At 64.7% G+C, this 27,500-nt stretch overlaps 6 protein-coding genes across 6 annotated transcripts; 4 read left to right on the top strand and 2 right to left on the bottom strand.

The window, feature by feature from the left end:
• Positions 1–3,404: 3,404 nt before the first annotated feature.
• On the bottom strand, positions 3,405–3,788 carry EMIHUDRAFT_217979 (hypothetical protein; the record flags this gene model as incomplete). Its single annotated transcript, XM_005760333.1, has 1 exon — positions 3,405–3,788. One exon carries the CDS (start codon positions 3,786–3,788, stop codon positions 3,405–3,407), a length of 384 nt encoding a protein of 127 aa, XP_005760390.1.
• A 5,536-nt stretch (positions 3,789–9,324) lies between these two features.
• Positions 9,325–10,806, top strand: EMIHUDRAFT_106308 (hypothetical protein; the record flags this gene model as incomplete). The annotated part of the gene is made up of 2 exons (XM_005760332.1): positions 9,325–9,615; positions 10,768–10,806. 2 exons carry the CDS (start codon positions 9,325–9,327, stop codon positions 10,804–10,806), a joined length of 330 nt encoding a protein of 109 aa, XP_005760389.1.
• Positions 10,807–14,852: 4,046 nt separating this feature from the next.
• Positions 14,853–16,138, top strand: EMIHUDRAFT_359100 (putative two component response regulator). Its single transcript, XM_005760331.1, has 3 exons — positions 14,853–15,364; positions 15,608–15,616; positions 15,687–16,138. The coding sequence occupies exons 1-3, from the start codon at positions 14,939–14,941 to the stop codon at positions 16,101–16,103; spliced, it is 852 nt and encodes a 283-aa protein (XP_005760388.1). The 5' UTR covers positions 14,853–14,938; the 3' UTR covers positions 16,104–16,138.
• A 3,100-nt stretch (positions 16,139–19,238) lies between these two features.
• Positions 19,239–23,156, top strand: EMIHUDRAFT_217971 (hypothetical protein; the record flags this gene model as incomplete). The annotated part of the gene is made up of 12 exons (XM_005760330.1): positions 19,239–19,249; positions 19,455–19,569; positions 19,702–19,806; positions 20,142–20,282; positions 21,311–21,380; positions 21,436–21,531; positions 21,671–21,741; positions 21,937–22,008; positions 22,076–22,237; positions 22,504–22,563; positions 22,838–22,919; positions 23,095–23,156. 12 exons carry the CDS (start codon positions 19,239–19,241, stop codon positions 23,154–23,156), a joined length of 1,047 nt encoding a protein of 348 aa, XP_005760387.1.
• Positions 23,157–23,651: 495 nt separating this feature from the next.
• On the bottom strand, positions 23,652–25,012 carry EMIHUDRAFT_217970 (hypothetical protein; the record flags this gene model as incomplete). The annotated part of the gene is made up of 3 exons (XM_005760329.1): positions 23,652–24,103; positions 24,745–24,882; positions 24,958–25,012. The coding sequence occupies 3 exons, from the start codon at positions 25,010–25,012 to the stop codon at positions 23,652–23,654; spliced, it is 645 nt and encodes a 214-aa protein (XP_005760386.1).
• A 628-nt stretch (positions 25,013–25,640) lies between these two features.
• On the top strand, positions 25,641–27,112 carry EMIHUDRAFT_217969 (hypothetical protein; the record flags this gene model as incomplete). The annotated part of the gene is made up of 3 exons (XM_005760328.1): positions 25,641–25,873; positions 26,516–26,588; positions 27,029–27,112. 3 exons carry the CDS (start codon positions 25,641–25,643, stop codon positions 27,110–27,112), a joined length of 390 nt encoding a protein of 129 aa, XP_005760385.1.
• Between the last annotated feature and the right edge of the window lie 388 nt (positions 27,113–27,500).

Raw genomic sequence — 27,500 nt, 5'->3', positions numbered from 1 at the left:
AGAGGATAGTCTACGCCTTCATCTCGCTCGTCCTCGCGCTCAACATCCTCCTCTTCGAGCGGATCATCCGATTCAAATGGCGCGCAATCCACCCGCCTCTCCCACCCACCCAACCCGTCTCACCGCCCGCGCTGCCGGCGCAACAATGCGAGACCGCGTCCTCACCACAGCTACCCGAGCTTGCCTCACCTTTCGCCGCTATTGAATCCCGCAGGGCCATGCACTTTGCGCTGCCGCGAGGCTCCTGCGGCGTCGGCTGCGGCTCGGTGCGGCCGTGCTATGGAAAGCACGCGCGCCGCGGCTGCTACTGCTACGAGGTGACCCTCGCAACAATCTCGTGGACGCTCGAGATCCTCTCGGTCCTCTCGGCGATGTTGACCGTGCTGCTGATGGCTGTGATTGTCATCTACGCTGCAGGCCCTCACGCCAAGATACGCGTTTACACCGACGCGCAGCTCACGGCGTGGGCAGGCCCGGTTCCCGCATCGACCTTGGTCTCACCTCTCCCTGCCTCCCTGGCAGCGTGCACCGCCCTCAACCTCACCGCTGATGATTTCGCCGCGATCAACAAGCAGATCAACGACGCCATCGACGGCAGCACCCATCCTCTTGCGTCCATTCACGGCGACTGGAGTGAGCGCCATGACGCTTCGGTGCTGCGTGTGAGCAGGCCCCGCCATCCTCGAGGAGGAGAGGGACTCGGCCGATCTGTGAGACCAGCGACGACGGGAGACCGGCGAACGCCGACCCCCTCACAAGCCGTCACTGAAACAGGTACGACGCGATCTGCAGCGACGACAGCCCAAGCCTAAAGTCCATCGCCGTCGATGCCGCGCTGATGGTCTCGATAGCTCCTCGTGCCCGTTGAGGCGTGACACGACTGCGACGCGGAGGGTGTGGGCCGATCGCCTTGTAGGTTGGCGGCTCCTCGCTCAAGCTAGTCGGGCACGACGTCGTCCGCGCCTGCTTCCTCGCCTCTTGGGCCGAGCACGACAAGGTGAGAGGTGGCGGATAGATTTGAAAAAGCACCCGCACGCCAATGTGAGAGGCAACGGTGTGGGCACAAGGCGATGAGACTGACCGACAAAACGGCCAAGGCGTCGGGTTCGGCGTCGCCGTCCTCTGTGAGCCCGGTGCTGACAGCATGACCACGAGGCGGTCAGAGTGTTGCCCTCGGGATGTCTGCCCAGCCTCCACGCTCTCTCCAATGTCCATGCAAAGATCACGCGCGTGCGTGCGCTGCCGCTGGCTGCGGCCACACCTGCGGCTGCGCCGCTGCCGCTGTGCGCGACGCGCACTCTCACAGCCGTCACAAAGGACACAAAAACCTTCATACTTTAATGTTCAAATGCTAAAAGCCGTCGCCATCGGCGCCACCGCCTCCCACGCATTCAGCGCCGGGTCGTACCGCTCGACTGAGCTGAGGGTGCCTCCGCCGCCGCTGCCGCCCACCGCATAAAGCTTGCCGTCGAGCACCGCCACGGCGTGACGACTTCGAGCCGTCGCCAACGGAGCCACCGCCTCCCACGCATCCAACGCCGGGTCGTACCGCTCCACCGAGGTGAGGATGTCGTCGTCGTCGTTATAGTAGCCTCCCACCGCATACAGCTTGCCGTCGAGCACCGCCATGTCGTGAGTCTGCCGAGCCTCCGCCATCGGCGCCACCGCCTCCCACGCGTTCGTCGCCGCGTCGTACCGCTCCACCGAGCTGAGGCAGCCGTTGTCAATGTTGTACCCGCCCACAGCGTACAGCTTGCCGTCGAGCACCGCCACGGCGAGCTCGTCCCGCGCCTCCGCCATCGGCGCCACCGCCTCCCACTCGTTCGTTGACGGGTCGTACCGCTCCAGCGAGTTGAGGAAGCCGTCGTTGCACCCGCCAACAGCATAGACCTTGCCTTCGAGCACCGCCACAGCGAGACCCCACCGCTCCGTCCCCATCGACGCCACTGCCTCCCACGCATTCGTCGCAGGGTCGTACCGCTCGACTGAGCTGAGGACGTCGTCGTCGTTGTGGTTGACGCCGCCCACAGCATACAGCTTGCCTTCGAGCACCGCCGTGCCGTCGAAGGCATCGGCGCCACAGCCTCCTCCTCCCACTCATTCGTTGACGGGTCGTACCGCTCAAGCGAGTTGACAGTCCCACCCTCGCCGTCGTGGCTGCCGATCACGAGCATGCGTGGCCTCTCGCGCTTCTTCAGCGTCTCCTTCCAGCCGCGGCGCCACGCGCGGCACGTCCCCTTGACGGCGTGCTCCTTGGTCGGCAGCTGGGCGAGGATGTGCGGGGCGAGGTCCGGCGAGAGGAGGACCTCGGAGAGGACCCACTCGGGCTGCTCCACGAGCCGAGCGGCGTGCTCCTCCGCCACGCGCAGCGCGGCGTCGCTCGCGCCCGCCTGCGCCTCGATGATGGCGCACAGCTGCGCTGGGGAGAGGCCCGCGACGCGCGCGCCGATGCGGTGGGAGGCCATCCACGCGGGCGGTCGCTTGCTGCGAGAGACACAGCCTGAAGGCCTTGGATTTCGCTTGTTTTGTGTACGGTACGCTCGCGAGGGGGGGACCTCAAAGGGACGCCGGCCGATCGAGCGCGGCACGCACCACCGCCGTGTGGGCGCGAAGGTACCCGCGCTCCTCGACGTGCCTGAGCTCTCGCCGCGTCGCGTCGAATGCGCGGCGCAGCTGGTGGAAGGGGACGCGCGGATGCATGTGGTGGACGGCGTGGTAGTTCATGCCCCAGGAGAGCCACTCGTACGCCGGGTGGGTGAGCACCACCCGTGCAGTGTGCCTGCGGTGCGAAGACACCAGCGTCAGGGTGTGGCTACGGCACCCTGCAATGCCTGTCGGAGTACACGGCTCTGCGTTCAGAGTCTAGGGCGGCGCGCCGCGCGTCGCAGTCGTGGTCTGTCGACGTGTGCTGCGCGATAAAGTGCCCCCACAGAGCCGGCTGGCCGAGGAGGAGGGGCAGCAGCCAGAGCCGCACAAGCCAGTGCCGCGCGGCGGGCGAGGCCAGCGCGAGGAGCGCGCACGCGACGTACGCCGCGCTCTGCGCCCGCGTCGACGCGACCACGCCTCGCCTCGCGTGCGGCGGCACCCACGGGCCTTCTGCTCGCTCTCCCAGCGCGGCGCTGCGGCAAAAGTGGTAGAGCGCCACCGCCATCTCGCCGCCCAGCAGCTTGTTGAGGTAGTTGCGCAGGCTGCCGTTTGCGCCCGGCAGCTCGGGATCACGCGCCCACACCTAGGTCTTGTGTGTGTACGCTCACTCGGGTTGTGGGGTTGGCAGCCCAGCTGGCAGAGAGCTGGTGAGTTTGTGTGTCTGTATGTCGCTCCAGCGTGCCGTCGTCATCTGGCCAGCACCCACCCACGCCGCGCCAGTGTCCGAGCCCGACTGCTCTTGCCTCTCTGTATCTATCTCACGCCTGCGTGAACTCGTGGTGCTCGCGGTGGAACCACTTGAATGAGTCGGCGTTCATGAAGATTAGGAGGCCGAGCGGCCAGGCGACGAGCTGGCAGAGCCATGCGCTCTCAAAGGCGGTTCCGTGCGTGGACTCGTGGAAGGGCATGTACAGGTGCGAGAGCACGACGCTGTGCGCCAGGACAGCCAGCGGCCAGCAGCGGCCGGCAAGCGCTGATGCAGTGGTGCAGCAGACGGCCAGCGCCGCAGCGGTCAGCGCGAGCAGCGAAAGGTGGCCGCAGAGGTGGCGTAGCCCGATTGCGTCGCTGCGCTGGAACAGGTCAGGCCTCGCGCGCTCAAGCTTGTGAGTGGTGGCCACGCGAGAGGTGCTGGCGGCGGTCATACATTCCGATCAAAAAAGAATTTAAACACGCCACTCTCTCTCACAGCAGACAGGCTCGACACAGGTGCGAACTGGCGCGTGCTAGTACTATCACCGGCACACCACCGGAGCCGCCTAAGCGACTCCGTTAAGAACGGCAATGCACTTAGCTCCGTGCACAATGCCGCTGTCCCCGCACGCTAGCTCGTTCACCGTCTGCCACGCCACGGCGGTGTGGAGAACGACAGACAGGCGCTGCATCTGCAGCCCGTGCCAGTTCTTGGTGGTCCATGTGACCTCATCGAGGTGCTGAGCGTGCGAAAGTTTGTTACTCAGCTGGTCCGCCGCCTGCCGAAGAATTCTGCGGACGCCGTCCCCGAAGCCGCCGAACGTCTCGAAGTCGAGCAAACGCAGGTCGCAATTCTTCTCCCGCGCGAACCGGTAGTCGCCCTTCTCGTAGCGGGCCGTCACAGGTGCCCCCGCCTCCGCCTCCCCCTCACTCTCCCCCTCCTCCTCTTCCGCCGCCGCCGCCTCCGCCTCTGCATCCTCCGCCTCCCTCCCCCCCTCCCCCCCCCCCTCCGGCCGCGGCCATGCAGCATGCCCTAACACTAAGTCGAGCAGCGCCCGCTCGGTGTTGCCGAAGGCGACAAAAGCCCCCTTCCAGCCGAGCCGATCGCCACCCTTGCACGTAAGCGAGCTCGTGAGTTTCAAGTCGCCAACGAGGCGCACATGCCCTTTGCCGATGTTCGCCGCCGCCACGTCAGGTTGTTTTGGGTTACTGTAACTGAGGTGTGCAGTCGGCTCCATCTCGATGAGCATGCCCCACGCCGAGCGAAGGGTCTTGACGAGTCGTTTGAGCAGGTATTTGTGTCGTGTCGCGTGCTTCGCACGCGGGTTGACCATTGCGGCATCGCCGAGTTCTTCGTGCGGCTTGCCGTTTGGCGCCTTCTTGCCCGCCTCCACCGCCTGGCAGGCAACATCGAGCGCCCTTCTCGTAGCGGGCCGTCACAGGTGCAAAGAAAAAAACCACCCCGCGCGACAGGACGGCTTCCTCAGAATTTTACATGTACAACACAGGGCACGGGACATGTGCTAGCGCGCTCCTTGAGCTCATGCGGGCCAAGCTCGAGAGGCCGCTCTCCTACATCGTCAGGATGAGGGATTCGGGCCGCGTTAGGCACGCCCGTTGTATCGCGCGCCTTGCGGGGGGGGCGCGGAAAAGAGGAACCTCTTAGCGCCATCGCCACGGTGCTGCATGCAGCGCCGGGCGACGACGGCTTACCGCCTCCCGGTCCCCCTCGGCACACCTCCGCTGCTCAATGTTTGACGGCTCGAACCCGTGAAGCTTCCCCGTGCGCGGGTTACCCCGCACACGGGTCTGCCTGCCAGCCACGTATCCACGCAAGCGTGGTCCGCGTGCATGGCATACAGGCGTCCGCCAGACAGCGCAGAGGCTAGGCGACCGGGGAAGGACTAGCTCAAGGGCAACACAGCGTCACCAGCCGTTCCGCCAGCTTGCGAGGACCGCACGCGCTAGTGGGTCCATTGACCACACGCCGTATGGCACCTCTCGCGCGTCCACCCGCTCGCACTACACCTTTCACTCCGCCGCCATCTCCGCCGCCATCGTCACCGCCGACGCCCTCACCATTCAGAACTCGGCCGCCGCCCTCGGCTTCGAGCTCACCCTCGACCCTCGCGATCTCGCCCGGCGCTCGACGTCGGGTCGGCCGCCATTGCGGTCGGCGCCACCACCTCCTCCCGCCCCCCCCGCAGCCACTGCCGCGCGGCCGCCAATGCGACCGACCCCACCCTCCTTCCCCGACCCCGCCCTAAGCGCCCCCGACAGCGAAGCCCGCGCCGCGCGCGGCACCACCACCGACTCTACCTCCGACCCCAGGGCCTAGGCGGCCCGCCATGAAATCTAGCCGTGTGTGCTGGCGTCCGAGTCCCAGCGGGTTTTCACGTAACAAGTACACACGGGACTGGCTCGCACTGGCACGAAGTGTTGTGCAAAAAAAGAAGATACAGACCGCAAAAGGAGTTTTAAAAACAAGAAGCGAAAAGAACAAGGAAAAGAAATCGCGGCGGGGGGTGGGTTGTGACTCCAAAGAGGTGCGTGTGTGTGGCAAACAACTAAGCCCAGCCACCACCAGCCAGCGACGAAACAAAAGAAAAGAGGAAGAAATCGCTAAAGAATTTAAACAACACAACTCTCTCTCACAAAAGACATTTGATAACTTTGTTGCCTGCTTTACAACACACACAAACAGAGGTCAAAAGAGAATCCGCAAGGCGAGAACTGACGCGTGACGATTGAGGTTTAAGCTATTCAATATGCACGATGCACGTAAAACACAGTACTATGTAGAAGGGCGCAATAAACATACACGCGCGTGGCATGCAGGCAGAAACATGGACACATCATCCACGAACACATGCATGGCCGAGCACTACAAGTGGACACAGTACGCACTGCTCGGACGCGAGCGGGGCAGACACCCAGGATCGGGGGCTAGAAGCAAGACTCGTAGACCTTTTCCGCGAGCCGCACCACGCACCCCAGCCGCCACTCCTCCTTGCACGTTGGCGGCGGGGGCGGGGCCGCTTCGGCGAGGATGACCCCGTCGAGAATCGGCTTCGCCGCCTGCCATAGCCGCCGGTACCCGGCTCCGCTCTGGTGTGTGTCGTCGGCCACGTAGTACGACGCGTTGGGCACCGGCCCTCCCTCGCCACCCTCGCTGCTCGCCAGTAGAAACGGCGCCCAGTCGATGAGCCGCATCCCGGCGAGCGAGCGCATCCAGCTGTTGAGCCGGCCGCGCACGCCTGAGGTCTCGTTGAAGATGTCGCGCACGTGGCTCTCCTCGAGGCTCGGCTTGAAGCCGCCGACGAACAGCGTGATCCCAGCGGCGCGGCAGTACTCGATCCACGCCTCCAGCGTCACGCGGAAGGAGGCCTCGCCCGTGCCCTGCTCGTCCGACCGCCGGCCGACGTCCGAGAAGGCGGCGAGGAGGAGATAGCGCGGCCTCAGCTCGCCGAGGAGGATGTCGCGGTTGAAGTACATGTCGGTGAGGCTGGCGCCGCCGTAGCAGCGCCGCGTCGTCGGCACGGACACCGACGAGTAGTTGAAGACCTCCTCAAAGGTGACGCCGTCGCCGGCCGCGCCGGTGGCGTAGCGGCAGCTCCCCCCGCCGAGGAAGAGGAGCCCGCCGGTCTGCGGCGGGCCGCCCGAGGCGTCGAAGTCGGCGTTGTCCTTTGCGTACCGCAGCATGCTCTCAAAGAAGCGCCAGCCGGACGAGAGGAACTGCACCGACTCGCCGACGGTCAGGCTGGCCGCCGTCTGGGTGCACTCGTACCCGCTCCGGTCGGGCGGGCAGGGCATGGTCCCGTTGGCCACCTGCAGCGCCACGAGGCCCCTGTCGACGGCGGCAGACTGCAGGATCGGACCGACCCCGTCGCCGGAGAAGCTCGTCTGCTCGGTCGCCCACGGCAGCGCGAGCGCCGGGTCGCAATCTCCGCCGTCAAAGCCGAACGGCTCCGTGTTGAGCCACTGGTCGCATGCGCCGTCGCCTTGCGCCGCGAGGATGAGTGTGGTGCAGTCGACGCCTCCGGCGCCGTACCCGGGCCAGCGGGGGACGAGGCGGTCGGAGAGCATGTAGCAGTCCCCGTCGCTGATCTGGCGCACCTGCGAGGACGGCCGCGTCTCCTGTCGCTAGTCGCTTGGGCTGCGGATAGGGGCCCGCTCTTCCGAGTCACGGTTGCCTACTGCTGCTACTGCTACCTAGCGCACCATGTACGAGAGCGCCTCGTCGCGGGAGATTGACATCTCCACCTCGATCGGGGGCCTGTCTGCGAGCTGGTAGTAGTAGGACAGCTGCGACAACCCCCGCACCGGCGGAGCCTTGAGCAGCGCGGCAGGGTCGTCGCAAAGCGGGGGGCGCGCGCCGCACCTACGGACATGTCACATGTACATGTCCTGGACGTGTCCTCGACTTGGCCGGGTCGTCGCAAGGGAGAGGCCGCATATGCCTCGGATTTGTCTCGGAGGCGTCTCGGAAGTGTCTTTGAGGTGTCTCGGAGGTATTTTGGAGGTGTCTGGAAATATCTCGGAGGCGTCTCGTACAGCAGACCCTCCCCCTTGGAAGTGTCTCGGAGGTGGCTGTCTCGGAACTGTCTCGGAAGTGTCTCGGGTCGCCGCACCGCAGAGCCGCCTCTTCGTCGGGGACACGAAAGCTGCTCGATCCGGTGCAGCGGGTGCCGGTGGGGTGGCTGGAGGAGAGGGCGGGGAACTCGCAGCAGATCGCCTGTCGAAGATGGCCTCGGGTAATCTCGGGTAGTCTCGGGTAATCTCGCAGCAGATCGCCCGTGGTAGCGCGACGCGGGCGCGTCATGGACAGGCGAGGACTGGGAGGCATGCTGCGTCCGCGTCGAGCTGCTAGCAAGATCGGAAGTGTCTCGGAGGTGTCTTGCGTGGCAGCCCACCTCCCCGCCGGCGCAGAGCGTGTCGCAAACAGGGTACCGCGACGACTTGGTCGGGTCCTCGGCGCAGTACCAAGAGTACTCGACTGGCCCGCTCGGCGGCGGCGGCGACGGCGAGGTTGAGGGAGGAGGCAGACGCGGGGCCGACGACGGCGGCGCCGGGGCTGGCGGGCTCGACGGCGGCGGAGGCTGCATCTCGAAGGTCCCCAGCGCGTCCGCGCTCGTCTCGACTCGCCACTGGGCGAGGTCAAAGGCGGCGGTCGGCCTTGTGTTTGAGGCGCGGTACAGGATGGTCCCTGCGGAATACTCCCAAGGCTCGCCGGTGCCATCTGTGTTTGCCACGCCGTAGCGATCGACCACGGACCCGCCCGTCCAGAGCAGCACGTTGTCGTCGCCATTGAAGGAGATCCAGCTGCCTGCAGAGGCGTAGGTCGCGTTCCGCCCGTATTCGCTGCGAAACTGGTCATTCGTGCCGCGGGCGACCCAAATGTGTTGCCCTGCCGCAGCGCTCTCGGCCGGGAGGGTATAGTCGATTTCATCAGCGCGGCCGTTACTCGCAACGCCGAGGCTGTAGGCGGACAGGTCCGGGATTGCCGCACTCGCAAAGAGCTCGATCGACTTTCCCTCGTTCCCGCCGAAGTAGAGGACACCGGTGAGAGTGAGCGACGGCGGTGACTGAGCGCTCGAGGCTGGCGGAGATGGTAACGGAGGAGAGGACGGCGGAGGCGGCGTGGGAGTCGTCGGAGACAGCATGAAACTCCACACTTTCGGAGCGCGGCGTCAAAGACCGACGAACTTCAGCTGTATTTGCGGCCACACCTCGTGAACAGGACGGCTTCTCACATTTTCCGTTTTTCTTGGGGGATGCAGACGACGGGCTCGAGTCCTAGCCGTGAGTGGAGTGCGTTTACACTCAAGGTGCGAAAAGAATGGGACGTTCATTCAAGACAAACAACCAAAAAGAGAAGAGGTTTTGCGCATCACGATCGAAGATGTATGAAGTATGTATTTGTTCGACGACAATTGTTCCACGAAAAAATAAAAGCCACGGAGGCGAGCTCCGGCGAATAGCTCTAGCATGGCCCACCGCATCGGCGCGCGCGTCGCGGGCCTCTCGCCAGCGCAGCTGTGCGCCATCATCGAGGCGCAGGCGGGCGCGAGCGCCGCCGCGCTGCGCGTGGCGGAGGAGCACGCCGCACGGCTCGTGCAGCAGCCCGAGTGGGTGCTCTCCGAGGTCCTCCTCTCGCCGGACCTCGCCCCGCACATCCTCGCCCAGCTGCCGACCGAGGCGCACGCCGTCAAGGGGACGTGCCGCGCGTGGCGCCACGGCTGGAAGGAGACGCTGAAGAAGCGCGAGAGGCCGCGCCTGGTCGCGTTTGGCGGCTACGGCAGCGATGGCGAGCGCCTCACCTCGCTGGAGCGGTACAACCCGTCAACCAATGAGTGGGAGGAGGAGGCTGTGGCGCCGATGCCGACGGCACGAAGGTCTGTCGGCATGGCGGTGCTCGGTGGCAAGCTCTACGCGGCGGGCGGCCGTGAGGCCGGCGAAGCAACTTCCAACCTGGTGGAGCGGTACGACCTGACTACGAATACATGGGAGGCGGTGGCGCCGATGGCAGAGGCGCGGCATGCTCACGGCATGGCGGTGCTCGACGGCAAGCTTTATGCGTTGGGCGGGCGGGGCGCCCTCAGCTCGGTTGAGCGGTACGACCCTGCGACGCACGCGTGGGAGGCGGTGGCGCCGATGGGGGAGGAGCGGTGCGGTGTCGCCGTGGCGGTGCTCGACGGTAAGCTGTACGCCTTGGGCGGGTACAACGCCGGCTACCTCAGCTCGGTCGAGCGGTACGATCCGGCGCTGGATGCGTGGGAGGCTGTGGCGCCGATGGCGTCGGCGCGAGACGAGTTCGCCGTAGCGGTGCTCGACGGCAAGCTGTATGCCGTTAGCGGGTACAACATTGACGACGGCTACCTCAGCTCGGTGGAGCGGTACGACCCGACGACGAACGCGTGGGAGGCGGTGGCGCCGATGTCGACGGCTCGAGACGAGTTCGCGTCGGCGGTGCTCGACGGCAAGCTGTATGCTGTGGGCGGTGACTCCGATGACGGCTTCCTCAGCTCAGTCGAGCGGTACGATCCGGCGCTGAATGCGTGGGAGACGGTGGCGCCAATGAGGACGGTGCGGATCGGCAGCATTGCCCTGGTGTAAGTCGGTTCAGCACACAGGCGCGCGGGCGGGGGGTCGCTGAGTGTAGGGCTGGGGGTGAGTGACTGAGGCGCGCGCGCGCGGTGCGAGCGCTCTGCTGGTGCTGCTGGAGCGTGTCCGGAGGCATACGGTACTCTGTCAAGGGCTGAGGGCGGGCGCGGATGCGCGCGCGTTGATGCGCTTTGGTGACTGTTCTCCCTTTTACGGGCGGCAAATTGACAGGCCTTTTACGTACAATGCCACCACCACCCGGCCTGTGAGCGCACAGCTCTCGACCGCGCGCGACCGACTGTGGACGTGTGCGGGTCCCCGCGCGAGGCGAGCGGCGCCGGACTCAACAGGCTGTACTGGGTCTGAGGTACTCTGCGAGCGAATCACCACGCCGGCTGCCCGTCGCCGCGCTTGGGCCCCGTCCCCGGGATGTAGGGCCGCGCCGTCGTCGCGCCCGCCGCCCGCTCGTCCCACAGCAGACGCGATGAAGAGCTTAAGCTGGTGACGTCGCCGCGCGCCGCGTCCATGCAGGCACGGACAAAGGTGGCCTCGACGAGCTCGGCGACCTTTGACAGGGTGAGCGGAGCCGGAGGCGGAGTGCCCTCTGCTGCCATCGCCAACCGGACAGAGGGAGTGCGGAATAGCGCGGGTGAGGCGAGGCGAGTGACCGCGTCGCAGCGAGACCAGCAGCCCGAGAGCGGGGAGGAGAGGGCCGCCGAGAGGGCCGCCGCCAAATAAAGAATTCGCGGGAGGTGCTTTTCCTCTCCCTTGGGTTTTAGGTGTATTGTCCCTTGGGTGGTTCTGTGTGTCGCTCCTGTGTGACCGTCATCGCCCGTCTTGCGTCCACCCATACCGCGTTGGTGTCCCAGTCGTTGGAGAGAGAGAGATTTTTATTCGGCTGAGGGCTGACAAGCTGCCGAGCCCAAATCACTGTGAGAGTCGTGATTTCTTGTAGTTGGTCGGACTGTGTTTTTTTGTCTCTCTCTCACTGTGTTTCGCCTTCCCATCAATCAATCAATCCTTGGGTTGTCAAGAGGCGCGCGAGGCAAGGAGGAGAATCGGGGAACTGAGAGACTGGGACGACTGGAAACAAGAAGACAGTGAGCCACCACAGGCGTCGTTGGCGCACATACTGAGCGGCAGCTGCGCTGGAAATAAGGAAGAGGCGCGCCTCTTTATGCGGAAGCTTGACAAACACACAGCGAGGGCGACAGCAAAGGTCGAACGGGAGGCGCCGGACTCAAAAGACACCGCCACATTCCTCATTCCTGAGACGCGCGAGGGCAGCCTCCTTAAAGGCAATAGGGTCTAGATTTGGAGCGCTCGCCGAAGAGGAGTACGACAAAATAGCGCCCGTGATTGCCTGCACGCTGCCCGCACTCACGGACTCCATACCCGAAAGAAAGAGAGGGGAGCTCGCGGGAGAGGTGACGAGTGAACTACAGGTAGTGGGGAAGGCAGCCTCGATGGCCATACAGACATGGGTGCGAAACAACGACAAGAAGGCACGGGCAGAGGAGAACGAGAGAAGAATATAGGGTGGATAAAGCGCCTGTTCACGGCATGGAGGGTGAGCCACACCGAACGTACCAAACGAAGAGCCGAGCGGAAGGAAGCCGGGGAAGACGACTCCGAGGAGGACGAACCAGTGGAAATCCAGTTGTCAGCTGTGTCACGATGCACCCGAAGGGGACCCCAGCGCCGGTATCATCCGTGGAGGCACAAGTGTTCCAAGAGAGAGTGGACCTGAGCAACGATATGACTGCGACGAATGGTTCGACGGTATCCAAGGGGAAGCCTATGCCGATGCTTGCACCCCCGCAGCACCGCTCACGGGCCGCCGGCTCGGTGAGGGCAACGCCTACAAGGGGCCTGCCCTCAAGACGCTACTCGGGACCGCCCACAAGGGGTCCGGACCAGCATAGCCAGGCTTGAAGCGCCCTGGGAAGAGACTGCTTTCCGCACGCCATGTCCTTCTTGGAGCGGCAGGCTGCCACGTGTCGAGAGCCACGTGCGCGGGGCCCTGCGGGGCTTGGGTCCTGTGGGCACCCTACTAAGTTAGGGTCCCCGTCGGTACACCAACCCGACCGGCGCGGGACCTATCGGAGCCCCGCGTTCCTCATATCCATTGAGACCCACGTTCTATACTACTAAGTAGAATCTTCCGACGATATTATTTCTTTTCTCACAAAGGAAAAAGCATACAAAGTGGTGACAACCACTGAGTCCTCAGTCTCGAGTAGGTAGGTAGAAAGGTGAAGAACAGCCAGGCTCGGACTGGACACCAACGCGGTATGGGTGGACGCAGGACAGATGATGACGACACGCACGAACGACACACAGACACAAACAAGCTCACAAGACACACAGCCAGCTGGCTGCCACACACCCTGGGTTGGCGTACACATAACTCAGGGCCACATCCTTCCTGTCGCCCCCCCCAGCACTCCAAGGTGCCAAGAGAAACAAACAAGGGCACAAACAAACAACAGACGACAGGAAGTGACGTGCGAGGCTAGAGCAGGCTTGCTCTACCTCTAGCAATCTCGCCGGCCGGCGAGGCACGGACGAGACCGTGCGTGGGGTCATGTGAGGTGTCTCTGGTCACTCTCCTCAGGGGCTAGCCGCCAGCGGCCAGCCCTATCTCGCACTCACAGGCAATGACAATCCAAGTATGAGTGTATGCAAGCAGAGGCACGTGTGCTAATTCTAGGCCGCACGTCGTGGCACTATTACGAAGGTAGACGTGCGGCTGCAGCGCGCCCGCCGCAGGCTTGGCGGTGCGAGCGTGTTAGCGATAAAGTTGCAGGTAGAGCCGTTCCCGACTTTTCGATTGCGAGGCCTCTGCGCCGAGTGCCAGTCGCGCTGCGGAGCCACGGTGCCACGCCCTTCGAGCCGCGTCCCGTCGGCACTACCCTCGAGTGCGTGTCGCCTTGGTTGGCGACACCCACTCGCCGAGGGCAGTCCGGCCGACGGGAGCCTGTCGCGCGCCGGAGTCTCGAGAACCTCAGAGAACCTCTCCCGCCGTTGCAACTGCCATGTCACGGCCGGTCGGCTGCAGCTCTCGCCTCGCTGGCGGCGCGGTCTGGTGCCGCGGCGCCCAGCTCTCCTGTGGGCTCGCGGCGGCTCGCCGCCGCGGTGCCGAACAATGTGATCAGTCTGGATTCGTCCCGGCGTGCCGCCGGTGCCGCTTCCTCGCCAATTTTTGGCTCGACCAGTTTGTCGACAAAGTTGCCTCCGAGCTCCTGCTGCTCGACTACGCGGCAGAACCGGCCCATCGCGGCTGAGACGTGATGCGCCGGCAACGGGGCAACGGCGCGGGACCATTTCCAGGCTCTCTCGAGCAACCTCAAATTTGGCCGATTTTGTGGATCTCAACCCTGCTGCTCTCTGACCACAACCTCGCGGCCCGCTGCGCGGCTCTCCGAGCGCGAGAGGAGTCGTCTACGAGGCGGCGGCGAGCGCAGGCGGCGGCGGCGCGGCGGCGCGGCGGCGGATCGCGGCGCAGACAACGGCAGGAATCTGCGGCAGGCTGCTGCCTGCTGCTACAGCAGCCGCTGCTGCTGCTGCTGCTCCGCCGCTGCCGATTGTGGACACGATTCCCCCGATCACCCCGCCCGCCCGCTCCGCCCCGCCCGCCCGCCTCTCCCCGCTTGCCCGCCCGCCCGCCCGCCCGCCCGCCCGCCCGCCCGCCCGCCCGACCGACCACCCATTCCCATCACCATCCCACATACCTTCATATAGGCGCTCGAGTGCTCCTCTCGCTGCCTACTCGCTGCCTCGAGGGATGAGGGGAAGACGTTGGGCGTGCGCCACTGCGCGCGCCTGTCACTGAGGCCCCTCCCCGAAAGGCAAGTCTTAGCCACATGAAACCCGAGACCCCTCCCCACCACCCCAATCCCCCCACCCCCTTGCTCCCCTCCCCCCCTCGGGAGGGCCGAACTGAGGCGCCCGAGGGGACCCCGCAATTCCCTTCCTCCCTCGGAGGGCCGGACTGAGGCGTCGAGGGCCCCACTCTTTCCTTCGCATAGCGGCCACTCTTCGGATCGCTGGTCGAGCGACCCGGGGGATGCCCCGCGCGCCTGACCCAGGCGCGGAAACGAATCTGCGAGGCGTGGCCGCTCATGCGGCCCGATGGGGAGGAGGGGAAGACGTAGGGCGTGCTTGCGCGCCTTTCCGAGGCCCCTCCAACCCACCCGCGCTAGGTCTCGGGTTTGACGCATGGGGTCACACCCGCGAAACCCGTGAACTAGCCGGGGCAGTCGGAGAAGGGGCAACTCCGTGCACTGACGGTCGGCCGTCAGAAAACACGCCTCCGTGGCTCGGGTTACACCAATCCTCGCTACCCAACGCGGCCAAAGGATATCCACCTCGAGAACCTCGAGAGAGAGGTGTGAACAAATAAATGCAGGCGATTTGCGAGACCGAGAGCACCGCCGGCGAGCCGACGCCGGCTGCGCCCGCCGCGGAGCCTCCGCCCGCCGCAGCGCACGGCAGTATGCAAGAGCAGAGCGGCGACGGCGACACCGAACCGGCGGCGCCCGTGGTTGGCGCGCTCGAGGATTTCCAGCGCCTCCGCGTTCTCCTCGTCGAGGACGAGGACTTTTCGGCGCGTGTGATGCAGGTCTTTTGCGCAAAGTGCGACTACACGGTGCAGACGGTGCGCTCGTCCGAGGAGGCGCTCGAGCAGCTCGCCGCCGACAAGGAGCGGCCGGCCGCCGAGCGGTTCAACCTCATCCTCCTCGACATCGTGATGAAGGGGATGTCGGGCAAGGAGCTGCTGCGGCGGCTGCACGAGCTGCAGGGGCCGGACGACCAGGTGTGCGTCGTGATGGTCTCCTCCCACTCCCAGCGCGAGATGGTCGAAGAGTGCCTTCGGTCGGGCGCAGAGTCGTACCTCGTCAAGCCGGTCCGGACCGAGGACCTAGAAGCGGAACACCTCCCCATATCTCCGCATATCTCCCCATGTCTCCCCATCTCGCCCTAGAAGACGTGCTCCTGTATCCCGACCCGCGCTCCCGAAGACACGTCTGCGGCTGTATTCGGCCGTATTCAGCGGCGTTCCGCTGTATTCGTACCCCTCGTCTCCACGCGATGCTCTGAACACGCTGCGCGATACCGTCCTCCCGCCCCGAGGTCGGCGCAATTATCACGTAGGCTCGAGGACGTCGCGCGGCTGTGGCAGGTCTCTCTCGAGGTCTCGAGGTGGGGTATCCTGGTCCCGCCATAACGGGAGGACACGTGCTCTGTGGCAGGTTGTGATGCGGCACCACCTCTCCGCCCTCTCGCGGCGCCAGGCGCGGCAGCGGGCGGAGATGGCGCGGCTGCGCGCCGAGACGCTGGCGGAGCGGGAGCGGGTGCGGCGGGAGAGGCTCGAGCTGGAGCAACAGGCGCGAGAGATGGCCGAGATGCAGTCGAGATGCAGTCGAGATGCAGTCGAGATACAGTCGAGATGCAGTCGAGATGCAGTCGAGATGCAGTCGAGATGCAGTCGAGATGCAGTCGAGATGGGCGGGAGGAGAGGCTCGAGCTCGTGCAACAGTCTGCTGCTCGACCGGCGGCGGATTGCAATCTCGGATCGGGTCGGGCAGTGCTCGGGCGGCGCCCGGATAGTCTGCTGCCTGCCGGGCATCGCCGGCTTGTTGCGAGCGGTTGAACGATGAGCAATATACATTGCCTGTTCAATGCCGGGAAGGAGCGGTTGAATGAGAGCGGTATTGCCTGTTCAATGCAGGGGGGAGGCGGTTGCATGATGAGCAGTATCATGATGAGCAGTATACGGGCTGCGTGCTCAGGTGCTGCTCGACCGGCAGCGCGAGCGGATGCAGCAGCAGATGATGCGGATGCTGCACTCGCAGATGCGACAGTACTGGCAGCTCGCGCAGACGGGCAACGGCGTCTCATGATCAACTAGCACTGAATCAGGGACTCATTACTGGCAGGCAGCTCGCGCAGACATGCAACGACCTCATCCTCCACGCCTCGCGCCAGGCGTGCAATGCAGAGTAGTCTTGCCGGCTAGCTGCTGCTACTAGAGAGGCGTGCAATGCAGAGTAGTCTTGCCGGCTAGCTGCTGCTACTAGAGAGGCGTGCAATGCAGAGTAGTCTTGCCGGCTAGCTGCTGCTACTAGAGAGGCGTGCAATGCAGAGTAGTCTTGCCGGCTAGCTGCTGCTACTAGAGAGGCGTGCAATGCAGAGTAGTCTTGCCGGCTAGCTGCTGCTACTAGAGAGGCGTGCAATGCAGAGTAGTCTTGCCGGCTAGCTGCTGCTACTAGAGAGGCGTGCAATGCAGAGTAGTCTTGCCGGCTAGCTGCTGCTACTAGAGAGGCGTGCAATGCAGAGTAGTCTTGCTGGCTAGCTGCTGCTACTAGAGAGGCGTGCAATGCAGAGTAGTCTTGCCGGCTAGCTGCTGCTACTAGAGAGGCGTGCAATGCAGAGTAGTCTTGCCGGCTAGCTGCTGCTACTAGAGAGGCGTGCAATGCAGAGTAGTCTTGCCGGCTAGCTGCTGCTACTAGAGAGGCGTGCAATGCAGAGTAGTCTTGCCGGCTAGCTGCTGCTACTAGAGAGGCGTGCAATGCAGAGTAGTCTTGCCGGCTAGCTGCTGCTACTAGAGAGGCGTGCAATGCAGAGTAGTCTTGCCGGCTAGCTGCTGCTACTAGAGAGGCGTGCAATGCAGAGTAGTCTTGCCGGCTAGCTGCTGCTACTAGAGAGGCGTGCAATGCAGAGTAGTCTTGCCGGCTAGCTGCTGCTACTAGAGAGGCGTGCAATGCAGAGTAGTCTTGCCGGCTAGCTGCTGCTACTAGAGAGGCGTGCAATGCAGAGTAGTCTTGCCGGCTAGCTGCTGCTACTAGAGAGGCGTGCAATGCAGAGTAGTCTTGCCGGCTAGCTGCTGCTACTAGAGAGGCGTGCAATGCAGAGTAGTCTTGCTGGCTAGCTGCTGCTACTAGAGAGGCGTGCAATGCAGAGTAGTCTTGCCGGCTAGCTGCTGCTACTAGAGAGGCGTGCAATGCAGAGTAGTCTTGCTGGCTAGCTGCTGCTACTAGAGAGGCGTGCAATGCAGAGTAGTCTTGCTGGCTAGCTGCTGCTACTAGAGAGGCGTGCAATGCAGAGTAGTCTGCTGGCTAGCTGCTGCTACTAGAGAGGCGTGCAATGCAGAGTAGTCTTGCCGGCTAGCTGCTGCTACTAGAGAGGCGTGCAATGCAGAGTAGTCTTGCCGGCTAGCTGCTGCTACTAGAGAGGCGTGCAATGCAGAGTAGTCTTGCCGGCTAGCTGCTGCTACTAGAGAGGCGTGCAATGCAGAGTAGTCTTGCTGGCTAGCTGCTGCTACTAGAGAGGCGTGCAATGCAGAGTAGTCTTGCCGGCTAGCTGCTGCTACTAGAGAGGCGTGCAATGCAGAGTAGTCTTGCCGGCTAGCTGCTGCTACTAGAGAGGCGTGCAATGCAGAGTAGTCTTGCCGGCTAGCTGCTGCTACTAGAGAGGCGTGCAATGCAGAGTAGTCTTGCCGGCTAGCTGCTGCTACTAGAGAGGCGTGCAATGCAGAGTAGTCTTGCGGGCTAGCTGCTGCTCCTAGAGAGGCGTGCAATGCAGAGTAGTCTTGCCGGCTAGCTGCTGCTACTAGAGAGGCGTGCAATGCAGAGTAGTCTTGCCGGCTAGCTGCTGCTACTAGAGAGGCGTGCAATGCAGAGTAGTCTTGCCGGCTAGCTGCTGCTACTAGAGAGGCGTGCAATGCAGAGTAGTCTTGCTGGCTAGCTGCTGCTACTAGAGAGGCGTGCAATGCAGAGTAGTCTTGCCGGCTAGCTGCTGCTACTAGAGAGGCGTGCAATGCAGAGTAGTCTGCTGGCTAGCTGCTGCTACTAGAGAGGCGTGCAATGCAGAGTAGTCTTGCTGGCTAGCTGCTGCTACTAGAGAGGCGTGCAATGCAGAGTAGTCTTGCCGGCTAGCTGCTGCTACTAGGGAGGCGTGCAATGCAGAGTAGTCTTGCCGGCTAGCTGCTGCTACTAGAGAGGCGTGCAATGCAGAGTAGTCTGCTGGCTAGCTGCTGCTACTAGAGAGGCGTGCAATGCAGAGTAGTCTTGCTGGCTAGCTGCTGCTACTAGAGAGGCGTGCAATGCAGAGTAGTCTTGCCGGCTAGCTGCTGCTACTAGGGAGGCGTGCAATGCAGAGTAGTCTTGCCGGCTAGCTGCTGCTACTAGAGAGGCGTGCAATGCAGAGTAGTCTTGCCGGCTAGCTGCTGCTACTAGGGAGGCGTGCAATGCAGAGTAGTCTTGCCGGCTAGCTGCTGCTACTAGAGAGGCGTGCAATGCAGAGTAGTCTTGCCGGCTAGCTGCTGCTACTAGGGAGGCGTGCAATGCAGAGTAGTCTTGCCGGCTAGCTGCAGCTACTAGAGAGGCGTGCAATGCAGAGTAGTCTTGCTGGCTAGCTGCTGCTACTAGAGAGGCGTGCAATGCAGAGTAGTCTTGCCGGCTAGCTGCTGCTACTAGAGAGGCGTGCAATGCAGAGTAGTCTTGCCGGCTAGCTGCTGCTACTAGAGAGGCGTGCAATGCAGAGTAGTCTTGCCGGCTAGCTGCTGCTACTAGAGAGGCGTGCAATGCAGAGTAGTCTTGCCGGCTAGCTGCTGCTACTAGAGAGGCGTGCAATGCAGAGTAGTCTTGCTGGCTAGCTGCTGCTACTAGAGCTGCTACGAGTGAGACCAGTCTCCCCTCGCGCCGCGCCAGGGCGTGTTCCTCTGCATGTCGCGAGATTACCCGAGACTTCACGAGATTAACCGAGATCAAGCCGAGCAGGGCGTGTTCCTCTACATGTCGCACAAGTGCAAGCGGCTGCTCGGCTACGCGCCGACCGAGCTCTCCTCCTCGCGCGCTATGATCGGCACCATCCGAGATGAGCCGAGATATGCCGAGATGGGCCGAGATGAGCCGAGGTGAGCCGAGAGAGGGGAGGTTGGTGTGAGCAGGCACCATCCACCCGGACGACTTGGCCGAGCTGCGTGCGCTGGTGGCGCGCGCAGAGGCGAGGGAGGAGGAGACGAGGGCGGCGGAGGGCGAGAAGCTGACGCTGCGGGTGCGAGACAAGTCGAATGGGTACGTGCCGCTGCGGCTGCCGATGTACCCCGTCGCCGAGCCGGGCGAGGTCCGGTCTGTGATTGGCGCGCTGCCGCGGCTGCACACGATCTCCAGCCCGAGATCGGGGGCGGGCCGGGCGGAGCTGGTGGCGGCGCCGGGCTGTGAACGGCGCCTCTTCACGGCCCCATGCTGTGAGCAGGTTGGCGGGCTGACTGATGAGGAGCCGGGGGGCGTGAGCGAGGCGGAGAGGGAGGGCAGGCTTTGCGCGCCGGCGCCGGCGGAGGAGAGCCAGCTCTCGGAGACAGTCTGCTGTCGTTCTATTCGTTGTCAGCTGGCGTTGATTACCCACAGGAGGACCAGCAGCAGCGGCTCGTCTCGTCCTCTCGCCGGTCCGTCTCCTTGCCGCGGCTGCTGACCGTCCATTCGATTTCGTTCACGTTCACCGTCCTCACCGCAAACGACGAAGGTCCGTCTCGCTGTCGCGGCTGCTCGCCGAGGCCTTCTCGACAATCTCAGAGGCGGGAGGTGTAGCCGAGAGGCGGCCGAGAGGCGGCCGAGAGAGCCTTTCCGACCGCCTCAGAGGTGCGGAGCGGCGGGGTGTGGACGGCGTCTCTTCACACCGCCTCCCGCCGTGAACAGGCGGAGGAGACTCGGGCGGATCGCGAGGGGAGGAGCGGCGAGGGGGCGGAGCAGGGCGTGGTGGCGGCGCAGCTGCCGAGCATTCTCTTTGAGCGCGCGCAGCGGTCGCAGGCCGGAGGAGCGGACGAGACGGAGACAGCAGTACTTGACTCAGACGAGAGGAGTGATGAATTGATTCGCAGGCCGGAGGAGCAGACGAGACGGAGAAGGCGGAGGCGGAGGCGGGGGCGACGGAGTGCGCAGTCGAGGCGCCTGCGCCGCACCAGAAGCGCGCTGAGTCTGGCCATCTCGAGGCGGGGAGGGAGGCGGGGCGGGAGGCGGAGGAGGAGTCGGAGGCGGATCGAGCCGCGTCTGGCGGAGGGATGAAGGACGGCAGGGCGGCGGGCGGTGGGAGGGGGCGGGGGCGGGGGCAAGGCGTGCAGCTCCCCTTCAGCCCTCCGCAGCAGCTGCCGCAGCGCGACGCTCGGCGGCTAGAGGCGGAGTGGCACGACTTGCTCAATCAGTTCGAGGCGCGGAGATATGGGGAGATATGGGGAGATATGGGGAGATCGCACCTCAACCAGTTCGAGGCGCCCGCCGCGCAGTGCTTCGATTCGTCGGCCGCCTTTCTTTTTCACGGCGCTGTACACTTCCCAGGCGCCCGCCGCACAGTTCGTCGACTTCCAGACAGTCGTCGACGGCGACGCGCAGCCGCGGGCGGGTCGGCGGGCTGCGACCGGCGTCTCTTCACGGCGGTGCGGGTGTGAACAGGCGACGCGCAGCCATGGGCGGGCGAGGGGGGCGAGGAGAGCGCCGCGAGCGATTCGCCCTCGGGAGAGGCGCCCACACTTGCGCCGACTTCGGCGACGGCAGTGGGGGCGGCGGGGAGGGCGGCGGAGCGGAGGCGGAGCCGCGAGCTGACTCAGGCGGCGCTGCAGGCGCGGGAGGGGGAGGCGGCGAGCGCACGACTGGCGGAGGCGACGCTTGCGGAGGGTCGCAAGGTCAAGGAGGCGAGGGAGAAGGGCGCGGCGTCCGCCCCCTTTGATTGGTGAGCGACAATGGTTGGCCACCGGTGACTAGGCGAGGGAGAAGGGCGCGACGTCTGCGCTCGCCACGCTCGCGGCGCCCGTCGAAGAGGGCTCTCGCTGTGACGAGGCGCCGTTCACAGCTCGGTGCGTGTGTGTGGACAGGCGCCCATTGAGAAGGCGGGAGGGCTCGGCGTCTGCCGCAGCGGCGGCGAGGGCGAGACGCTTGCCGTCGGTGTCCATGACATGTCCGTGACATGTCCGCGACATGTCCGTGACATGTCCCGCAGGCGAGACGTCTTCAGTCGGCCGGCTGAGGCTGGAGCTGCTGCAGCGCTACTTCGTCAGGAGCCGCGAGGAGGGCCAGTTCTCCCCGCTCGGCGAGGGTTTAGCCGAGACACACCCGAGGCGTAGCCGAGGTGGTGGCCGAGGACCAGCTCGCCTCCGCTGGCGCCGCCGCGTGACACGGCGTTGACGCCGTCCTCTCTTCCGTTGCCGTCGATGAGTCACCGAGTCCGCCACCAGGCGCCGCCGCGTACCGCGTGCCTGTCGACGTGGCGTCTGCCGTTGTGGCGCTGCGCTCGCCGGGCGCAAAGGTGGGCGGCCTATCAGTGCTTATTCAACGATGCCGATTGCATTGCATCCGATCAACACGTGGCAGCTGCACTAACACGCCAGCACTGCTTGCGGTGACGATGCACTACGGTCGCACATCTCTTCGGCGGATGCATACACACTGGTTGGCAACTCGGGTGCATCTCGGCGGATGCACACATTGGTTGATTCTCAAGGTGGACGACGGCTCGGCGTGTGGCTGGCCTCCGCTCCACCTGGCGCTGCTGCGGGGCGAGTCACACCTGCAGGTGGTGCAGCTGCTGCCCAGCCGTCGTGTCAAGAGGCGCTCTTCACACGGCACGGCTCAGTGAGCAGGTGGTGCAGCTGCTGCTCGCCTCTGGTTGCAACGCGACCGACCCGCCCGCGCGGCTCGAATACGCCACTCCGCTGATGCTTTGCGCCGAGGGTCAGCTGGGCCAGGCGGCAGAGCTGCTGCTGCTCTGTTTGCCCCCGAGCCAGCTCGAGGCTGCTGCAAACGTCCGCTCGCAGGCCGCCGGCACTCATGAGCCATTCATCAATTCATCAGTCGATAGTCCGCTCAGATCGGCCTCACCCATGAGTGCGATTGGTCGGTCAGTCACCGATGAGTGCGTGTGCCGCCTCTTGATGCCAGCTTTCCCCCGAGCTCTCTTCACACCCCTCGGCCACTGCCTTGCACGAGGGCGTTTTCCTCGTCTCGGTCTCCCTAGTGACGACTCATTCCCCAGCCACTCGTGAGCAGTGCTTGCCCGTTGGCGTCGTAGGAGGGCGTCCCCCTCGTCTCGGTCTGCGCGCAGTGGGCATCCGACGAGGCAGCGGCCAAGGTCTGCCGCAGGCTCGTCGAGTGCCGCGCCTTCTGAGACATTTCAGAGACACTTCCGAGACATTTCCGAAGGTCTGCCGCAGGCTCGTCGAGTGCCGCGCCGACCCGAGCTGCCGCTCGCGCGCGGGGCTCTCGCCGCAGGCCTCTCCGAGACACTTTCCGAGTCACTTCCGAGACACTTTCCGAGACACTTCCGAGCCACTCCCGCCCTACCGGACCTTTCCCGGACCTTTCCTGAAACCTCTCCTGGACCTCTCCTGGACGGCTCGCCGCAGGTCATGGCGGCGCGCTCGGGCAACGCGGCGACGGCGGCGGCGATCGCGCAGCTGGCGGCGAAGGCGACGCGTCTCCCCTTTGGTCCAGCCCAGACCTCCTCTCCTCGTAGGCGCTCGCGCAGCTGACCGAGAAGCTCACCGACGGCGCGCGGGAGGGGCTCGACGCGGCGGCCGCTGGCACGCCTCCAGTGCAGCGGTGCGGGGTGGAGAGAGAGAGAGCCTTCCCTGACCCTTCTTTGGAACGATCCCCCGTGCAGGCCAGCCGCCGGTGGTTCGAAGAGCGACCCGTCGAGGCCGCGGCGGGAAGAACAAGAGCTGAGCACGCACGCCGGGGCGGAGTGGCAGTCTTTGTGGCGTTTCGGCGTGGTCTTGCCAGCCTGGTGAGGGGCGGGGTGCCGAGGCATCGTCTCACCATGCGTGAGGTCTGACGCTCTTCCTCCAGATCTGAGACGGGGCCGGGTGAGAGAGAGAGAGAGAGAGGGAGCCGAGCGAGCGGTATGATGACGTTCTCACACGGCTCTGACACTAGAGAGCTTCCCTCTACGTAGCTGTGGTGCTCGTGACTTTGCTCGTGCTGTTGACGTTGAGAGAGCTCCGGCGGCCCGCGCGCATGCGGCGTGCTGCAACATCTTGCCGTTTAGTCATCGTGTATTTTTTTGACATTGTTTCAAAGCGGGCTCGCGGTGGAGCGCGTACGGCGTAGCACAAGCACAACACACCGACATACGTTGCCGATGCCTAAATATCAAGCGACTATATCTCCCTCTCTCACACCCACCACTGACAGCACACCAGTAGGCCGCAACACACGCACTTACTGGGAGGGCGGCCGCCCGGCGAAGGGCTCGCCGAGCTCGCTCGCCGCGCGCGCGCAAGCGCCGATCAGGTTCGCCAGCTCCGTCGCCTTTGCAGGCTCGGCTGCCCGCGACAGCTCGTCCGTCGCCCAGACGATCTTTGCGTGCAGCGCGACGGCGGCGCCGCTGCTGGTGTGGGCGCGGGCCGGCATCGGGGAGGCGGCCGCGAGCGGAACGGGACCGCCGCCCGGCGCCTGCGCCGCGTCCCGCATCCCCGCCGCCAGCGCGGCCAGCGCTGCAGACTGCAGGTCAGCAGACTTTCCGGGCGGCGCGTGCGGGCTCTGATGGCTGCTCGCGGCCTGCGCGAGGCCGGGCAGATCTCGCTGCGAGGGAGGATCCTCGCCAGGCGCGGTTCCAAACAGCTCCGCCATTTCGGCGTTGATCTCGTGGATCGCAGAGTCCAGCTCGGGCCCTTCGGGCGGCTTTGCGAAGGCGTGTTGTGCGCGGACGCGCGGCGTCGGGCACGAGGCAGAGGCGGCGAGGAGAGGCAGTCCGCGATCCGCTCGGTGGAGCAAGGTTGAAGAATGGCGTCGGAGCAGCGCTGCCGCGCTGCTGCGGAGTAGCGGCGAGCCGACGCCGCGCATCGTTGTAAACAAAAAGAAAAAAATCAGTCCCGGAAGAGGAGTTTGTGTTTATACGGTGCCTCGATGCGCCACGACGGCGATCTCCACGCATTGACCACACCTCGCGGAAGATGCGCCCACGAATAGAGTTTTACAACAATAGAGACCAGGTGTTAGGTTAGGCAGGAAGGTGAAGAAGGTAAGGTAAGGTAAGGTAAACTTCTCCACACACACGAGGTGGTGGGGCAAGGGGGGGCGACCCTCGCGTCTCCACGTCTAACGACAGGAGCCCCACGGCATTTAAAGTGCAAGGCCCGGTGCGCGTGGGTGAGCGGTGTGTGTGTGTGTGTGTGTGTGTGTGTGTGTGTGTGTGTGTGTGTGTGTGTGTGTGTGTGTGTGTGTGTGTGTGTGTGTGTGTGTGTGTGTGTGTGTGTGTGTGTGTGTGTGTGTGTGTGTGTGTGTGTGTGTGTGTGTGTGTGTGTCACGTCACTGCATCCTCTGCCGGTTCCTCCCGTCGCCTCTTCTTTGTTCGAATGTTTTTCAATCCATCCTTCACGAAGCCCTCCCATGTAGCTAGCGTTCTTGGCGAATGTCTCGAGGTGGCCAGCAGGCGCTGTCTGCTCGCGGCCTGTGCGGGTCGCTCGTCCTCCTCGCGCTTCTTTCGTCCTCCCGTCCCTCCCCTCCACCATGGCCTCCTCGGCACTTCTTTCTCCATCCGCCTCGCCCTGCCTTTTCGTATCGTGCCGTTCGCCCTCCATTCGGTGACCTCCATGGCTGTCCGACTCTGTTTGGGTGGCGCTCTCGATACCGTTGCGTCAACCTCGACGTCGCTGTCGCCCTCCCCGTCCCCGTCGTCGCCCGTGCCTCGGTTCGCGTCATTGGTAGCGTTTCCGTTGCCCCCTCGTGTTCCGCCGTCGCCCTCTCTGCTCTGGCCGTTCGCGATTTTGCTCCTCCTGCGTGTCGCCCCTCCGTCTCCCCTTCCTTCGTCGTCATCGTCGCTGTCGCGAAAGCCCTCCGGTCCCTCGATTCCCTCGTCTATCCCCTCCGCTGCGTCGTCCCAGTTTATATCCTCATCCTCTGTGCGCGTTGTCGTTCCCTCCCCTTCTCTATCGTTGTCGCCTCCGTCGACTGCGGCGCTGTCTAAGGTGAAGAACAGCCAGTCTCGGACCAGGCTCGGACTTCGCACAGAGGGCACGCGAGATACGACCGTGCCCGGCCGTGCTATTAAAACGGCTCGGCTCTATAATGGCTGCAACCAAGTCACATACCCGACAGAGTTACCTCACCACCACGCGATGGACGCACGACGCCGCAATCGCCTCTCCGAGACACACCTCGAGAACCTTGCAAGCGACCTAGGCCCAGTAGTGTAGACTGCCGGTGCGGATGGCCTCCCACCGCATCGGCGCGCGCGTCGCGGGCCTCTCGCCAGCGCAGCTGTGCGCCATCATCGAGGCGCAGGCGGGCGCGAGCGACGCCGCGCTGCGCGTGGCGGAGGAGCACGCCGCTCGGCTCGTGGAGCAGCCCGAGTGGGTCCTCTCCGAGGTCCTCCTCTCGCCGGACCTCGCCCCGCACATCCTCGCCCAGCTGCCGACCAAGGAGCACGCCGCCAAGGGGACGTGCCGCGCGTGGCGCCGCGGCTGGAAGGAGACGCTGAAGAAGCGCGAGAGGCCGCGCATGGTCGTGATCGGCGGCGACAACAACGATGGCGAGCGTCTCAACTCGCTGGAGCGGTACGACGCGTCAACGAATGAGTGGGAGGAGGAGGCTGTCGCGCCGATGCCGACGGCACGAAGGTCTGTCGGCATGGCGGTGCTCGGTGGCAAGCTCTACGCGGCGGGCGGCATGAATGAGGCTGACCTCGAACCTTCCAACCTGGTGGAGCGGTACGACTTTGAAAGGAAAGCGTGGGAGAAGGTGGCGCCGCTGGCAGGGGTGCGGCTTAACCACGCCGTGGCGGCGCTCGACGGCGAGCTCTACGCTGTGGGAGGCGAGTCCGACGGCGACGTCTTCACCTCCGTGGAGCGGTACGACCCCGCGACGAACGCGTGGGAGGCGGTGGCGCCGATGGCAGCGGCGCGGCGGGCTCACGCCGTGGCGGTGCTCGACGGCAAGCTGTACGCGGTGGGCGGACAGGGTGCCGGCTTCAACAACGACGTCCCCCCAGCTCGGTGGAGCGGTACGACTTGGGTACGAATGCGTGGGAGGCAGTGGCTCCGATGGTGACGGCGCGACGCGATTCTATCGCAGTCTGGATGTAGTGGAGTGGGCTTAGTCTTAGGCGCGGGTGCGGCGGCGGGCGGGTATCGCTTCTCCCAGCGCGAGGACGGCGGGGTCTCTGTCAGATCTTTTTCCACTGTTCTCATTGAATACGCACAGAGCACAAGCTCGCGCGAGCCATGCACGTGTTTATTATCGTGATCAACTAATCCTGTTGCGGCCCTTACTCACATGGCACTTCAGCCAAAACGCTGCTAAGACATCGCAGCAAAGCAACGACGCCCTAGAGGCACTCTCTTGCCCCCAGAGCCCCAACCGTTTCTTCCTTCCCCTTGCCCCTTCCCCGACCGCCCCCTGCAGCTCCTTAGCGAGCGAGGGCGCGGCTCCCCGCAGCCGACACGCGAGCTCGCCCCTCTTGGCTATCTTCGCTCGAGGGACGATGCGCCACGGAGGCGATCTCCACGAGCGCATTGAGCACACCTCGCGCAACATGCGCCCACGGATAGAGACCAGCACGTAGCAGCGTCCACGCCACAGCCCTCGCCTTGCGCAAGCATCACAGCAGCGACGGCGAGGCCGCGGGTGCCGCCACCGCCGCGTTCATGTCGATGAATGGCGGCTCCTCGCTCGGCGCCTAATCAGTCACCCTCTCGGCTGTCCCTCGGCGAATCGATGCACCAAGAGGGAGGGCCGTCGCCCGCGCCGGCCGCAGCGCGGGCGCATCAAAGTACGACGCCGCCGGCTGCTCCGCGCCAGCTGCCGGCGCGGCGGGCGGCGGCTGCTGCTGCAGAGGCGGCGGCGGTGGCTGCTGCAGAGACGGCGGCGGCGGCTGCTGCTGCAGAGGCGGCGGCGGCGGCGGCTGCTGCTGCTGCTGGGGCGGCGGCTCAACCTCTTGTGGCGGTGATGTCTGCGGCGGCGGCTGGTACTGCGGCTGCGGCGGCGGCGGCTCAGCCGGCTGGTGGTACTGCTGCTGCTGCTGGTACTGCTGCTGCTGCTGGGGCGGCGGCGCGGGGGGCGGCTGGTACT

The sequence above is a fragment of the Emiliania huxleyi genome (assembly GCF_000372725.1).
Source record: "Emiliania huxleyi CCMP1516 unplaced genomic scaffold EMIHUscaffold_76, whole genome shotgun sequence".
Classification (NCBI taxonomy): Eukaryota; Haptophyta; order Isochrysidales; family Noelaerhabdaceae; genus Emiliania; species Emiliania huxleyi.
This window is presented reverse-complemented; position numbering and strand designations above follow the sequence as displayed.

What these genes read in the sequence shown, in the direction of transcription:
- EMIHUDRAFT_359100 (XM_005760331.1), top strand. Translation starts at nt 14,939, where the DNA reads ATGCAAGAGCAGAGCGGCGACGGCGACACCGAACCGGCGGCGCCCGTG.